The 17788-nt window shown below is 35.4% G+C and overlaps 2 protein-coding genes across 7 annotated transcripts in view; one reads left to right on the top strand and one right to left on the bottom strand.

Moving 5' to 3' along the window:
* The window catches only part of LOC134854429 (uncharacterized), a 227818-nt gene that overhangs the window by 190448 nt on the left and 19582 nt on the right, over positions 1-17788 (bottom strand). The window lies entirely within an intron of this gene.
* The window catches only part of LOC134854428 (uncharacterized), a 63834-nt gene that overhangs the window by 24021 nt on the left and 22025 nt on the right, over positions 1-17788 (top strand). For 5 of the 6 annotated variants that reach the window (XM_063870671.1, XM_063870675.1, XM_063870670.1 and 2 more), the window contains 2 exons: positions 4321-5240; positions 16105-16276. In XM_063870671.1, the coding sequence (XP_063726741.1) occupies positions 4606-5240; positions 16105-16276 (807 nt within the window). In that variant the 5' untranslated portion in view covers positions 4321-4605. Of the gene's footprint in view, positions 1-743; positions 788-4320; positions 5241-16104; positions 16277-17788 lie in introns of those variants that run through there. The other variant, XM_063870674.1, reaches the window with a different exon arrangement.

Raw genomic sequence — 17788 nt, forward strand, 5'->3', positions numbered from 1 at the left:
TTGCCAAATGGTTTCCCGGTCATGACTTGTAAACAAACCGCGAGATAGCATAGTCCTAATCTGATTAAGTTTACTAACTAGGTCCCTGCATTGTTGACCATAAGCAGCTCTTAATAATAAATCTGGAACATATTGGGCATTTTGATAATTTGGGGATTAAATATTTTGATTTATCAATGTTTATGACTATGCTCTTTAAGAACCTCTTCATGATTTTACTCGTAATTTTATGTTCTAGTTTTCATTTATTATCAATAGTTTTTTTAAGAAGCTTTGTAAAATTGATCAAAGTTTAGTTTTTAGGTTCTATTTAGCATAAGAAAAGGTTCAATTTAGCCCTAGAAAGCAGATATTACATGACATTAAGCTAAAAACGTTTTTTTTTGGAAAAGTTTTTTGCTGAAGTTTTTTTGTTAGCAGTTTTTTTTAGTATTTAGCTAAGCTTTCAGCTTTTTTTGAGCCTTGCTTGCTTTGATTTTCAAATGAGCTGTTGGGTACAAGCATGATAATTGATTCCCTAATTATAGATGTTATCAAAAATTAATATGGGCCTTAAAATCTTCTGAAGCAGTATGTTGTTTTTTGTTCCGACTTTCGAAGAAAACGGAATATTTATTTTTATTTACGTTTTTCATTTTTCCACCAGGGTTACAAAATAGGAATTTAGCGAAAAGATAGTTTCCTTTTATAGTCTTTTATTCAGCAGTGTAGAGTGAGTTGATTTCTTCTGACTGGGGGTGGGGCGGAGTAAAGAGGGAGTTGACATTGATCTGAAATTTGGGACAAGGTGGGGGGTCATTACTTTCATTATTTATTGCATCACTAAATCCAAGTCATTTCTCTCTATATACCATACTCCACTGATGATTTATGGTTGTAAGTCCTTGTTTTTCATTCATTTAATGCTTGTTTGGAAGTTGTTGCGAGGCAAGGGTTAGGGCGGGTTTGAGGGTTGGGCTATGTATGTCTAAGTGATGTGAATGAGTTGTCATCATCGGATGTTATGATGTGTTGTTATGCTGTCATATGTGACGTGTTATGAGTAATTTTCACCTGGGCAGCTGTCACTTTCACACCCTCCGCCAAGCCCCCAAAATCATTCCACATCCTCATTTCATATACCCATTCCCTTTTCCTACAGATTTCAAAATCATCCAGCTACCCACCCACCCCTCCCTTTCCCCCTCCAAGTTTTTGCTAAGTGAGTCATTTACCCTAGCATGAATCAAAACAACTCACTGTGAGAAAAATATACGTTATAGAGCATATTATTGCTTTAGAAAGTTTTCACTAAAAAAAACTATCAAAAAATGTTTTTGAATATTTCGTTGATGAATAAAACGGGTTTTTAAAATTTACTTTGTTTCATTCGATTTAGATTATGGAACCTATATCACTCTTTTGCACAAAAAGTTTGATCTAAAACATTTGATGAACCATTGACTATTGTTAGAAAAAATCAAAAAAACAATGCATTGGTTTTTAGCCATGACAAGGATTCTTAGTTTTCTGAGCAATTTTATCGTTTTTCACTTCAGCCTCGAGCCCGTTTGTTCACCTTTTCGCTCCGCCGCCTAAAAAGAATTATGCAACATTGCTCACAAATGCATGCAACATTGCGCAATCGATTACATAATTGCAACTGTTTTTTTTTCTCCTTATTCAAAATTGACGCGACTTTTTTTCCATTTCAACCTTGTCCCCAGCTCTCAGCAGTTTTTTCACAACAATCATTATTAACTGAATATTACGTCATCCGAAAGATTTCTTCTCTGATTGGTCAAATCGATTGTTTTAAAAGGTTAATCAAATCTATCACAAAGGTTAATCAAATCTAATCAAATCTATCTTGGAAATCTGAGTCAACTGAAATCATTTAGAAACTTTTAGGTTTTACCTCCGTTTTTGAGCCTAGTTACGAAACTAGTTGAACTGTCGAACCCTTAATTATATACACTTAAAACCCTGTATACTCTTAATAATATTCAAGTACCCGCTCGAAATCAACTGCAGCAGCCCTGTTGAAATGCAATTGCCGCCCCAATATACTACTGTTACTGCGCTAAATCAATCAGCATTCATTCAAATTGTAATTTTTCCAGTAACCCTGTTCCTGTCTACGTGCTTGTCAATATGCATTGATGCATTAGTTAGCATGGTGTTTTTAACATAACATATTCATGTAGCAATCGTATCTATTACCCTGTTGTTAAACCCAACCCCACCCCGTACGCGGCGCCTGCCGCTGCCCGCTAAATTTTGCCCGGAATGCAATGACGTGCCCATAATTTAGAAGGCGGCCCCGCAACACAACAGCATTGATTGAGTAGCAGCAGTCAATCCGGCCCAGAATTTGTCAATTTTTTTTCACTCTCTCTCTCTCTTTTCTACTCTAGCTCTTTAACCGTTATGTTGCCTTTGGGCTCACGTAAAATTTTACTTAAATGCAACTACACACGTTGCGGCACGGTATGAAATATGATCTGTCTGTTCTTATTCTGTTGTTAAATTAACTCTCAGTGCAGTACGGGGATCTTTCAAAAATGTGGTCTTTTATTTGAAATGAAGTCACTTCTAGAAATATTGAGATATTGCAAAAGTAATTTGCAAGCAAAAAAATATTTTTTTTCTTCATGTGTAAATTTTCTGGTTCTGTAGGAAATTGGCCAAAATGTTCATAAGAAATCGATGAGGCGATCGAAAAAATCATTTTTTCAAAGTGCTGAGAAAAAATTGGCTAGTTGAAGAATTAAGTATGGTTTTTTGACTCGTCTGAATATTTCTCGGTTTAGACATTCGTTTCGTTTCATCACTGATGCTTGTAGATTAACTAACTAAATAGCAACTTTGGAATTTATGAGCATGGTCTATTTTTTCATTACTTTGCACTGCTACATGTCATTGCACCTAAAATCAGGCGGGGGGGGGGGGGCATGTCGAGAATTAGAGCAGCAATCAAACGAGAGAAAGAGAGAATCTCATATCCTGTTGAATATAAATCCAGTCCTATATTTGCATAATTACAATTCAATTCATTCCCATCCCAGCACAAAGCAAAATAGGAGTTGAAAGACGATAAAAAACTATTAAATTGATATTTCAAAATGAAGAAAGGCCCACAAAAATGTTTCCAGAACATCAAAAAGATTTCAAGAAAAATTCAATTCTATTCCTAACTGACATTTGGGCAGCCAAATTTTCGATTATATAAAAAAAAAACAGAATAGAAATTTCCAGAAAAATGAATTGTCATCGATATAATTTCAAAAGTGCAATTGATATATGCAAGATGTCTTTTTTCTGATGAAGGTACGGAGGAAAACAGGGTAAAAAGTCAGTCCCAGGTGATTTGGACTTGGGCTTAGGGCGGGTGGGCCTAAAAACTGGGCAGTTGACTAGGTTACTAGTAACTACTAGCAGCTACATGCAGATATATTGGTTTATATATTGTCTTTATTCTCTCTCTATCCATCTCTTTCTATGAAGTAATGTATTCAACATCCGTCCTTTTATTCATCTGGTCCCATCACTCAAAGTATTAACATGCGCTAGGGATCCGCCCTTTTTTTTACTATACTCTTAATATACAGATCAACAGCGGGTCAGCTAAATTAGCATACCAATATGAATATGAATTGACACCTTTTTTCATATTGTAAAAAATGTCATCAAAAAATGTAAAAAATTAACAAACTCAGCGTCAAAAAAAACTTTTGAAAAACATTGAAATAAACTGGTTTGTTGTTTTGAATTTGGGGCAAAATTAAATCATATTTTGGATCAGTTTTGATTTTGCAAGTTTCTTAATATATGTGTGCTCATTTAGGAGGTCAATCTTTAAAAAATTCTTTAGCTCTAAAAAAAATAAACTTTTTCACTTTTTTTTTTAATCAAAAAGGCAAAATCCAAATGATATTTTTCATCAAATGACAAAAAGTAGCGTGTAATATAGAAAAAGCGTGCCTTGCTTCGACAATATTGGAGTTTCTTTCAAGTAAATCCTTTCAAGTTTCTTATTTAGCCTGGATTCATTTTTATAGAGATAGGGGGATAGATAAATTGGTGTTATGGAGTCGGAATAGTTAGAATTGAATGTGCGACTGACTGTTTTAGACAGGTGTGTAATTGATTAATGTGTTGATGATGCAAACCCAATAAAAAGGCAGATGCTGCTTCAGGGGGGGGGGTGAGGGGTTGTTTATTAATATTAGCCCTGCCTCCTAACTGCCTGTAAAATAACATCACGCCTATTCAGTTGACATTCGTTTCCTAGTTAGCAGATTAGTTAGTAATCCCAACTTGACTTTTCAATTTTTTCAGGTGTTTACTTATCCAGGAAACGCAGAACTATGACACATCAATCAACACAAACAGGGTATTCAACTGGACGAAACGAACCGAAGTCGAAATATTTACAGAGCCGAACTGAAAGCTGCTCCATAAAAATCTAATTCGCTTAAACAATCAGCCCCGAAATTGACATAAATTGGACGTTCGGTCAAAGAATAACTTGAAATTTCCGAGAAAAGCTAGTGTTTGGAGTTCAAGACGGCAGCTCTACTGGAAACATTTTATAACCCGGCGCTCAATTTTGATTCGCAATCAATGACAAGTAGCGGGGGTTTAACTCACTTGAACAACAACACACAGTATGCGCCGGCCTCATTTGATTATAATGACAGCAAAATAATGCATAGTCTATCCCACAGTCTACTGGGGGGCAATTCTGCCAACAACCACCTCATCGGTCCCCAACACCACTTGACGTCCCCCCTTAACGGGACCTCAAACATGGGAGGTTATGTCCAGCAACAGCCGCAGCAGAATACGTCCCCACTTAATATGCCTTTACCCGGGACCACGCCTCAAAATTATAACTCAGTTATGACTAGCGGCGGGTCTTTAAATAACTCTGCCAACATGAAGCAAGAGTTGTCGCCTCTTTCGAACAGCACCGCCAACAGTCTCTTAACAGCGGCACAACCGCAACAACTTAGCGGTGGCACCGAAGGCAGTCCTTCCTCAGGGGGAGCAGGTTCGATCCCCCTTAACTCCGCTGCTCATTTATCAAGTGGCGCCGGGACAGGGGGAGGAAGGGCCAGTAATCACAACACACCCGGGGGTGGGGGTGGGGACACGACAGTTGTCGCGGGGTCCAACACGCCTCTCACCACTGGCGGCTCTTCGTTGGGAGTCACAGACCATCAGCAATTCGAGAACGACAAAAAAGTCATTTTCAAGTAAGTACAAATTAAAGTCATTCTGCTTAATACTAAGTTTGTTAATTTGTTATGCTCACATACACTACAAGCTAACTATGCGATCTTAAATTTTTTAATGAATCGTGGAACATAAGATTTAAAAATTTTGGAAAGCTTAATTTTTGTATCTGTTTTGTCTTGTTTTCAAAATTTAACATTCAAATTTGGAATAGACAATGAAAGCAGTGTTTTAAAAAATCTCATCTTTTTTTTTTTAAAAAACTACGTTTCGCTGATTATTTTGAATTGTTGATAGAAAGATGTTTGGTTTTGATTTTGATGAACGTTGTTTGTTTGTGTTTTGGCGTGTTTATTGTAATCTGAGGTTGAAAAAGAGTACATAAAAGCGAAACCATTAGAGGGAAAATCACTCGAGGTTCTCAAACAGGCAATTCACTTCTCAAATTGAAACCCTTCAAATCCCAAAGTGAATTAATTCGACTCGATTGAATTGTTTTCTAATTTATTGCTTCTGCTTCCCTTGTAGTGTTTCAGCCCCCAACTCTATGCATTAACTCACATTCACTTCTCAGCTCACATCAATTCTCAATCACCCCTACTGTCGATTTATTATCTAACACTTCACTAACACGTCCAACCCCTCCCCCCCCCTCTCTCTCTTTCCTCCCCTTTTCAGCTAAAATATGCTCAATTAAACAGACACAAACAAAAAAAGAACAGAAAATAACTCGGAAATAGAAAAAAGTGCACTGATCAAACTTAATCGTTCTTGCCGCGGCTACCGCCTTTTTCCTATTTTTGATCTGAGTAATTTTAGGAAAATTTCCAAGACCCATCAAGTATAAGGACACTTTTCTCGTGTGCTAATAAATTGCCATTGGCATCAAATTGAGGGAAAGTGAACAGGCAAATTAAACGACGACAATTTCCAGAAAATGACTTGAAGCTGGCCGGAAAAAAGTGTTAAGCGATGTGTTTAAAGTCAAGTAGTGACCGCCATTTGAATTTTGAAACGCCTTCCCGTAATTATTTCAAAGGATGCTTAAATTTCATCATTTTTTTTAAATAGAAGAGTTGGAAAAAAAACCTAAGAGACATCAATTTATCAACGAAAAATCATTGAATTTTGAGAAAATTTTTCATTCATAGAAAAAAATATCCTCATTTGCTTTAAAACTCACATTTTGTTCTGATTAATGCAGTTTTTCATTGACTTGGAACAATGAATTTTTGTCTGCCCTTTTTATGAGCAAATAATGGAAATTCTTGTATCAGTTGTTGTGGCTTAAGGGGGGGGGGGGAGGTGGGAACCCTATTGATACAATCAAGCGCTGTCCGATCGATTCTGACACTGCAATATTGACGTTCATAGGCCGAATAATTGAGGCATAAGGGAAAAAGGGCGAGGCTCTCCTCTTATAATTAGCCCGAAGTCACTTGACGGCCTATTGATGACCACAATCACAATTGATCCATAGTCCCTAAGCTATGCATTATGCATAATATAACAAATATTCCATTGCAGCATCTTAGTATGAGAATGTCCCCCCCCCCCAACTAGGTCTCATTTCCCCAAATTCCGTCACACGTTGTCAATAAATTCTCTCATTTTGCAAACAAGCAGCCGAACCGATAGTGAATGAAAAAACAATAAGTATTTCGTTTCTCTCTCTGTCTTTCCAGCTAATAAATTCACAGTAGATTAATGGTTTCCTCCCTTCGCCCTAAATTACCCCCAAATTGCCCGTCTTAAATTTGGGTCCGCAACGTCGCTTCTTAAATCGGCGGAGCGATTAGTTAAGCGGGAGAACCAAAAAGCGATCACTAATCAATGAATTGAGTTGAGTTGGGTTGTGTTGTTTTTGCCACTTGATTGAAAAGCAGAAAAGGCTTTTAGGTGATGAATTTTTGAATATAAAACGTCGATCAATTTGTTAATTTACCATACAACCTGTCGCCAAAGTTATTAGCACTTTTAATAATCATAATTGATCTTTAATATTTTAAGAGATTTTCCCCCTTGAAATTTGTCACTTTTATCTCCGTTTTTTTTTATTTCTTGATTTTTTCACAAGCATCGTAGGCAAGATCGAAATTTCATAATCTGTTTTGATGTTTGGTTTTTAGGCATATTTATAGAGCTGTTTTTTTTCGGATGTATGAAGGCAGATAGAATTTTCCTTTTTTCATGTTACTTCGTCAAAATTTTTAGGCTCTTCCTTCTAGTGAATCGACATTCAGTTGTTGAATGATGCACAGTTGAGTAGTCTCAAATTCTTCAATACTTTTTAATCTTCGCTTTGTCTGACACAACTTGACATATTGCAAACTCATTCAAACTTCTCAAGCATGTTAACTTTTTGTCACATTATCAGCAATTCTTACAAAAATTATAACATTCCAATTTTAGCACGTATCTCCCTATTTTGTCACATTTGAGTTGTGACTTCACACTCAGAAGTTCTCTATTTAAAAGAATGTGAAGTTGATGAAATTTATTCATCTAAAATATGAATGTGTGGCATTTTGAAGAGCGTGTCATTTTGCACATCAATGTCGGCAATGTTTTCAAGTGTCTATGAGTCTGCATGTCAATTGTCAGCCTGTTTTCCCATTTTCGGCCAATTTCTTTTTCATTTTTTTTTTTCATTTTCAAATACACATTGTAGTTCAAATCTGACAACAACATTTGCTGCAGTGAAAGTTTTCATACTTTAAATATAGTTGTTCAACTTAAATTGGGCGTTGAAAAAATTTCGAAACCTGAACAAAATGATGTTAATTGAAGTTTTCACATATTTTTCTTCATTTTTGCACTTTTTTACTCATAATTTTCCCGCTTTTTCTGAAAGTTTAGTAATTTAATCTGTCACTTTTCAAAAAAGTTATGAAAAATTGAATGATAAAAATGTTTTTTGACTAGTTTTCACATTACTGCATAACTTCTGGACTTCTGTAGATAGATGCATTTTGTATTTTGAGTGGTTATTATTCCACATATGTAGTGCATGTTCACATAGCGGGTTTGAATTGGATGTTTAATCACAAATGTAATTTGATGAGTGGCATCTTGAGCGTCTGTGACTGTGTCGGATAGAAGTTGCCACTCAGTGCCACCAGCCATGCATATATTCATGTCACCCCTAGTATATAGTCATGTGTGTGTGTGGGGATGGGGGGTGGGGGCATCTCCCACACACACACACTTGAGTGGATCCCTCGCCTGTTCCTCTCACAAAAACAATTTCAACAAGTGACTTCTTACTACAGAACAAAATCAAGAGAAGAGAACAGACTAAATTAAATTTAGATGGAGATAGTTTTTGTAAGTAATAAGTTGACCGACGAGTTTTGAGGAGTCTTTTGGAGATTTTTTCAAATATGTTATGACACTATTCTCATTGATTAACTTATCCTTTTTCATTGTAATTCCATATTGATGTTAAAATGTTTGGGCTCCTATAAATTTATTGAAATAATACATAAGGATAATTTGAAGTTTAGAAGTTTTTTCTCAATAAGTCAAAATTTTTAATCGTTTTTGATTCATCTGGACTGAAGAATAGATAGCTAAAATTCGAAGAACATTTTTTCTCGATTGGTTTTAGTTGCTTGTGGGAGTTAGTTGAACTATTCCCCTTTTCAGCACTTTTCCCTTTATGACGCTTGTCCCCTTTTGTCCTTTTTGTTTCTGTTCAACCACCTGAAACTCTTCCCTCTCAAGACAACTGGGAGAGAGTATTACTAATAACTACCTCTGTTGTGTATTGTAGTTTAGAGGTCCTTACAAGTGCAATGATGCTTGTCACGAGCAGCCGTCTCTCTTCTCTCGATTTGTCACTTATATTTAGGCCGTAAAATGACCCCCAATTAAAATGTCTCCGGCCCCCATACACACCAACAAAAACACAATCAAACAATGGGTGTCGGCTTCATTAAACACAATTACTCTAGCGAGTCAAATCATATCTCTATTGTTGTCAGATTGCATTTCTGTGATGACGACACAAATGGTACAATGCTCGCCAAGAAAGTGTTGGTCGTTATGATGGTACTAAATTGTGACACTTGGTTTACTCCATTGTGAATCAAAGGGTTCTTTGTTTCCATAAGAACACACATCTAACATGACAACTTTCCGTTTCAACTTCGACATTTGGACACTCGCTTCGCCTATATGCATCTTTTGTGTCCCTCAAGAAAAATCATCTGGCCTTAAAAACTATTCTGGCTCTGATTTTCGTATTTGGGATTAAAATTCCAGGCGATATTTTTTGAATTTAAATTTATAGGTAAAAGCTCGTATGGCCTAAGATTTATGTCACAAATCACGAAAAATTTACTTAAAATGATTTGAACTATTCGCACATTGAATATATATTTTTTATTAGAATCTAAGTAGTCTTTATGTATTTGATGCTTTTATTTGTAACTGGCCTTTGTTTGCCTTGGAAATAATAAATCAGGCGAAAATATTTTTATCTGAACCCTATGATACGATATAATGCGATATAGTACATTTTGGAATCAATAGAGATTTTCATAAAATTTACATAAGAAAACAAAAATAGCCATTGGTTGTGCAAATACCTTAGAATATTTTGATCACAGTGATTTTTTGCACAAAAATTTTCAATAAACGAAAAAAAAACTATTTCAACATGGTTTTGTTGTTGTCTAAACCACTTTGATAGTTTAAAAAATATAAATAAGGATAGCCGGTAACTATGCAAGTAGCGCAGAATGTTCCGACCATAGTCTTAAAAAATACAATTTATTATTATTTTTTCAAATTAGTGTCGTTTTTTCTGCGTGGTGTGAAAAAAAGATCTGAACAAAAAAAAATTAGGCATCTTTGACAGAATTTCGACAGATCTTTTTTGCAGAATTTTTATATTCCCAAAATGGGGCCAAGAAATTTTGACCGAGTAAAACTTACTTTTCACTGCTTAAAATAAGCATAATTAAGCTATAGTAAGCCTGCACGTTCACCTTATTAGCTCGAAATAAGACCAATAGTCGAGAATTTGAAACCAGTTTTTCTCAACAATGAGAAATTTTTTTATTGTCGATCGAATCACGATTAAAAGGGCCTTAAAATAATATCTCATTCGACCCATTGCGATGATTATTTGAGGTACTTGACTTTGCGTGGAAACCAAAAAAACTAAAACACGCCCGAATACAAAGTTCCTCCCTATTTTTGAATATTCGGAACAATAAATTGAATGAGAATCATTTTTCCATACATGTGTACAAAAATTCAAGTATAAATGCAAAAATTGAGGAAAACATTTTTCGTTCTTTTGTTTAGTCGCAAAATCATTTCTATACCTAAACAAAAATGTTCCATAACAAATTTTTTCATGAAAAATTGTAAATATTTTTCTATAATGTAGCCAAGATTCAAATTTCCACACAAAGTCACCACCAGTTATTTTTTTGGTTATCAATTTCAAATACAACAGAAGATTTGCGCTCGGGGTTTTTTACTTTTTCATTCAGTCAGTTTTTGACTTTGTCTAAGCCAGTTTGCTGGAAGTTTTTAATAACACCAGAAAAACATTGTTTTCCGGAGCTCAAAAATCAAAAAAATATCTTCGTTCCTAAAGTTATGAGGGTTCTAAAAATGCTAAATTGGCTCATTAGGGATAATCAGCGCACGTGTTGGTTCTTATAACACGCATAAAAAGGAGTTTGAAATCGTTCTACTTTGAATTGAGGCAACGCAGTTGGTTTCATTAGTACGATACGAGACCCCTAAAAATCCCTATGTACTTAACATGGCTTGTGGGGAATAAAATGAAGAAGAAATAAAAAAACAACTTTGTTTTCGGTTATTTCATCAATGTTTCAATCAAAACTTTTAAATTGGCCTTTAAGTGCAGTCAGAACACTCAGAATTTCGCCTTGATAAATGAGCAGTTTTGTTTATTTATGTAAAAGGATTAATTTAAATCGGTCAAAAACGAGGGCATGAGTTTTTTCTAGTAGAAGTTTTCTAGCCGCATACAAAAAGTTTGTAAATTTTTTCGTGAGTTTCCCAACCATATTTTACCGAGAAAATTCTTCATATTGTGTTTTCAGACAAACCACATTAAAATATAAAGGTAACACTCATTAAAAATTAGACATATTATTTTATGGAAAAATGCTTGTCATACAGTTCCACAGTATGAAAAAATGCTTGTCATACAATTCCATACTATGGAAAACTGCTTTCAATGCCTTTTCGTGTTTCTTCTGTGGAATTGTTTGATAAGCATATTTCCATAGTGTGGAATTGTATGATAAGATTTTTTGTCAACCCGAGAATCTGTTAAATTTGACTTTGAAATACAAAGCTCTTGAATTTGTTAAATAGTCTTATCTCTGGAGAAATAAATCTTTTTCATAATTTACTCTACACCTTCGATGTCCGTGTCGAAACCATCCATATTGGTTTTCGATTTTGAACGTGAGACAGACTAACAATATATCTATCGGTTTTTGTCTTTATGAATGTTTTTGTAAACTACAGTTTCATTGTACGTCATTTGCTCTTCATTTTATGGCTCATTTTTACGACACTTAATTCTCGTTGAGTAGTCGCTCAATATGCTCTCGGCCTTAAGTGCATTCTGTGTGTATTTTTCTTGTGTTCTATCAACATTCAATGCTATTTGTGGCTGCCAGTTGCTAGTTTTTATTGAAGCCAAAATGTCGTTTCTCTCGCTTCACTGCTCTTCTGACTTTCGAGATTAAACGTGTCTTCTTTTTATAACTGAGCTGCTTGTAGGCGAGGCTACTTTTCAAGTCTGAGAGACAGTCTAGTTGTTTTCTTACTGATAGGCACAGTTGTGTGGTTGGTGGTAGTAGCTTAGATTAAGCAGCGCTTCAGGTGTATTTATGGACCGTGAAAGTGAAATGTCATAAACTAATGACGAGCCGAGTTATTATAAATTCAATCACTCGTCGTGGTTTATGTTTGCTTCGCCACGTATTTTGGCGTGGCTCTTTATAACATACGTTGCTTGTTGAAGTTTTACTTGGTGTTTATTTATAATATCACATATAAAACTCGCTCATAACTTAGTTAAAAGCTGATTAAATGACAAAATTGAAATGTAGAAGAGCTTTGCCAAATTTCAATCTTGCATTTTGGCATGTGCTTTTAGACTGATGTTTGTTTTCTGGCATTTTTTTCACGTTTTCAGTCTTGTCTGATTTAAATCTGAGCTTTTTCATGGTTTAGATATTGACCAAAAACAACAGCTTTTTGCTCTGTGACAGAATAAATTAAGCGTACTATCATACTAATTAGATTTACACGATTAAGACTCGACTTAATGGTTTTAATCGTCTTGAATCGCTGAAAAATCTCATGTTCCAATGAATGGTGATTGAGTTTAAAGTTATTGGATGAATGAAATTGAAGAAATAGAAAAATGCTTGACCGGATATCTTTTCTCGAAAGATGCAGCGGACCATAATTTTTTATGCAAACACCATTATCGCAGCATGCCTGAAAAAATTGTTGCTAGAATTTTGTTTTCTGATTTTTTTTTCAAACCTGAAGTCATTGATTGGTTGGGTAAAAACTCAAAGGGGCATTTTTTCTTGAAGCCAGGAAAGTCCAGGGTTCCAGGCTCAAAGCTGTTTTTTTCTTGCATATTGGAAGCTCTTTTAGCAATTATTCGGAGTCTTAGAAGGAAAATTGTGCTCGAAGATATTTTTTCTTTTCTCGAGGATATCTTCGTTATAGTTTCCAATGAGTATTCTTTTGTATAACTATTCTTATTAAGGTGATAGCAGTAACAATAAACGATCCGAATAATGCTTCATTAGATGCAAATTAGATCCAATAGATCTTGATAATACTTCTGAGGGAATTTGTGAACGAAAAATTGAAAAATGTTGAAAATTGTATCCATTTTTTTGTCAAAAACTAATTGAATTAAGTTGAAGGCCAGTCAAAATATTCTGGACTTCTCACCTACAGAGAGAAGAAAGGTCGTTGCGTTGAGTTCAATCTCAGAGTTTGTCCTTTAAACATCCGTGGTCATCATCTTGATCACTCTTTATCTACACTCGACTTCAAATTCAATCAAATGGCGACCCAATCTGCCACTGAACTCTAAAGAACATTTACTATCGCCGCCCCCCTAGAATTACTAATTAGACAAGTTATGAAATGATACAACAAAATGGGTAATACTAACAGCATAGCTCGGTACACATGATGTGACATAGTTTCATTCGCCCTGTGGGTGGACTAAAACATGGTACGGATGATAGATAGACAAGTGACTTTTTGAGATATTTACTTATAAGCTAATTTCAAGTCAATTGGAGTGAGTGTCTTGCAGACTAAAATAGACATCGTAAACCCCTTGGTTTGTTTGACTAGTTAGCCCCTTATCAATGAATGACGCTGCTTATGTGAGTCTATCACCTCAGTTCCTAAGTGAGTTGTGTCAATCTGTCGCTTTTTGCGGATCAGCTTCTAGTTGGTCGAAAGAGTCTAACTAGATCGACTGAAATCTGAAATGCAAATACGAAAGTTGCCAACTGCAATTTTGTGTTACAGCCAGATTGCAGAAGTTGCTCAAATGACTGATGTTGACAGGTGACAGTTGAATGTGAATTAGGTTCCAATCATCAGAGATTGTTCGAAGAATGATCGGCCGAAAATCTAGTTCTTGATGCTAGTTTTATAAGCACAACATAGCTTAAGACATATTTTAACATGTCTTAAGCCATGTTGTGCTTATAAAACTTGAGACATATTTATGCAAAGTCTGAGTCAGTATTTTTCACTATGTTCAGAAACATGGTAGGTAAAATTCATCTGATAGTTTTATTTGACTGTGATGTTAGCTTTCGAAGCCAACTTTTTGGGCTTCCTTTTGCTTCTCAGGCCAAAAATTAGCTGTAATTTTAATCGAAAATAAAAAGAATGGGATAAAAATAGAATTTTTAAGCGAAGAAGGAAGTCGGTTGTGAAACCATGTTTAGTATCAAAGGTAATTGCAGTACACATCCTGATTCTAATCAGGCCGCTAGTAATGCGCTTAAGGCTACACAGTGCAGAGGGGGGGTTGTTGTGAGAGTGGGGCGTTGTCTGCGGAAGTAATGAGCGGCCATAAAAGCCACCCTAAGACCATAAGACCATAGTGATGGAACAATGATTAGGATCAGAAGATAATCCCCAGACATGCATTCACTCTTGTCCAGACACCATGACTAGATCGGATCAGAGTATCGTCTTGTCTAATTCCCAACTAACCTACTGTTTCTTTTTAATTAACAAATTTTCAGTTTGAAACTTGTCACCTGGCTTTGGCAAATTTTTGGTAATTTTAAAAAACGACCAAAAAAGTAGTTTGACCAACAATTTTAGGAGTTCTAAACAAAATGAAAATAAACCAATCATAGCAAAAGCATTGAAAATGTCTGCTTGTTGAGCTGTATGCCAATTGAGATAGTTTCAAGAGAATAGTAATGAGTGAATGAGATAGAGAGGCAGACAGTGTGGGGGAAGGTAGACGACAGTGGGATTAGCAGACAGACCTTCCCACTGTCAAAGGAAAGAACAGACAGACGACTGACTCTGACTGACTGCCATTATTGTCAATTCTTTTGAACTGCATTGTTGCAGTGCAATCAGTCTGAACAAACGTAAACAACAGAAACCAACTAACTAACCCAGAGAACAAACGGATTAAACATGTTGACCATAATCACCAACCGCTAAACAGAAAATTTAAAGCCCACTAACATCAGGCGAGTTGGAATAAATAGAAAATAGACTGCAGAGTTGAGAAATTTTTTTTTGCCCAAAACAATTCCCGTTTCACGAAAAAAAAAATATATATATCGAAAAAAATATATATATATTTCTTTTTCAAATATTTACCGAGGTTTTTTCTTAATTTCTAACCGTACCATTTTTCTAACCTTTTCATAAATCTTTCGATCTAATTTGATAGTTTTTTGAACTTCTAGACTTGGTTGAAAATAAGCTCAAAATTGAAGTTTTGCTTGTGGTTTTTGGGTACTCGACTACCTGGTCAGTTGGGTTGTTTTGTGTGGTGTGTGGCATCTGATTAGAACTTGGTTCAACTAAATTCACTCGGAAATTTAACTGCCTGCTCCAGTCGACTATTGCCAGACGACTGTTGCCAAATGCCAAACACAATCATTACCACACCACAACTATACATTACAACAAAATGCAGACTTAGCCAAAGTAAATCTAGGTTGTATTATACATATATAATCCAGATTGTATATAAAATAAACGCCAGAGGAAAAGTGAACAAAAGGCACTTTGGCGTTGTCCAAATTGAATGAAAACATGTTCGCAGTGAAAGTAAAACATCGTAAACCACTCGACTCATATGAAGGTCGTTAAACGTGATTAATGTCGTTTAGGATTCAATAACAGCCATTTAGGCCAACACCTGATTTCTATCCAGTTTCACCCTGATTCGATAATTGCTGGTTTAAGCACTAGAACCTTAAACCTTCAAACACTGACAATTATCGTTATTGCCTTATCATGTGTGCGCGTGTGTTTGTGTGTGTCTGGTGTGTGTGTATTTGATGTATGTATGTATGTGTTTGACATTTAGATTAAAAAAAATGAAATTTCAAGATTTTGTGACAAAAATTTAAATGCTTTTGAGTGAAAATGCATTACGTTCCGCAAACATACCGAATCATGGACATCATTATATCCATATATTTTTTGTTGAATTATTTCTAAGCTTCGCGCACTAGAAAAACTTAAGGACAAGTTTCATTTATTTTTTATCGCGTGAAAACAATGGCTCCTGAAGAGTCTCGAACTTCCTACCTCTCTGTTCGTGGACTACAATTGTTGCTATGTTTGTTTCAGCCATCCTCTGTTCCCTTTGCTGCAGCTGCTATTCGACAAGTGTGAGACGGCCACTAACAGTGCGGAGTGTGCGTCTTCTGCTTCATTTGACCTTGACATTGAGAACTTTATCCACTTGCACGAGAGAGACAAGAAGCCATTCTACTCAGACAATGCAGATGTCAACGACGTGGTACGTCATAGAATAATAAGTATCTAAAAATTGCAAAAATAAAACTAAATTTAAAGAAAATACTTTTTTTGAAAGCAAGAATTTCCCCTCATGGCGTTAAATTTACGAGCTGCTGAAACAATTATAAGTTTTTCAGTTTTATTGAACATAGTTTTTCTGGGCGGCAATTTTTATCTTTTCTTGTTTATTTAGTTGAGCTACCGAGTTGAATTGAAAATAAAATACCAATTTTGGAAACTCGGATCTCAAAATTACAACAATCCTCTTCAGGTTTTACTCGTATTCTTTTGCGCTTTCACTTGTTTTTTTTTTGCTTTTCTTCTTGTATTTACAAGAGGCTGTGCTCTTTGTTGAACCAAACAGCTGGACTTCGCCAGAATCAGAGAAAAACTGAAAATGCGCCTCACAGCAAATAACAAACAAGCACATGTTCTTAATGAAGTAGACGAAACGATTTTTCTGGTCTGGCCAAGTCGATTTTTGCACGACGGGACATCCCTCTCATCAAATTAGAATTAAGTCGTAGACCGCAAATTAACACACGAGAACAAATGCACTTCATCTAGAGAATAGAGTGTAATAGCATCATCGAGAAACTAATTGAGACTATTAGAACTGAGTTCACAGAGGTAACTGAGTTCTCAGAGGTAACAGAGTTTTTAAAGAGAAACAAAACTGCTCGTATCAGGGCGAAGCCCTGAATGTTCCGACTGCCTTTTAAGGTCTATGAAGGAGTTATAACATGGAAAATTTAAATGTAGTGAAATAAAATTCAACTTTTTTTTTCCAAGAAATTTGAGGTTTTTTGTGAAAACACCCCCCACACGCCATATTACGTACAAATTGATAGATTTTGCTCCTATTAACAAATCAATAATGGCATATAATCTTCCTCGAACCAATTTGGAACGATTTCTAAGACGGATTAAATCTCGCTTACGCGTGAATAGCGCGAAATATATTGCGCGTTAATTGTCCCAAATTGGCCAAAATGGCCATCTTTAAACCCCCATAACTTTTCAAAAATGGCTAGTTAAAAAGTCGAAATTTATTTGAAGAAAAAAAACCCACGCCGAGCACAAATATTCCGTTACTTTCGTTACGAAAGTCGAATCAACAAAGTTTTTAGAGTCAGGATGTTTGTTGTTTCATGCACATCCATAAAAAGCGACAAGGAACCTAAAAATTGTTTTTTTTGCGCGAATTTTTGTACTCCAAAATTTTTGTAAAAAAGTTTTGTTTTTTACAAAAAAAAATAGGCAAACAGTTTTTTTATTAGAACAGTTTTCTTCCGACTTTCAAAGATTACTGTTTGAGAATAGTTTCTTCTATTTTCGGTCAGTTTGGACATTTTTTAAAATGTTTTTTCACCTATTTTTTTTATCACGCGAAAGATTTTTAGGTGTTGAAAGTCAAAAGATACAAGGATAGGTGGCTGCTGTGCAAGTAGCACAAAATGTTTCAACCAAACCGATGGAAGAAAAGAGTAATTCGAAAAAATAATCAAGCTTT

Source organism: Symsagittifera roscoffensis, chromosome 9, assembly GCF_963678635.1.
Source record: "Symsagittifera roscoffensis chromosome 9, txSymRosc1.1, whole genome shotgun sequence".
NCBI lineage: Eukaryota > Metazoa > Xenacoelomorpha > Acoela > Convolutidae > Symsagittifera > Symsagittifera roscoffensis.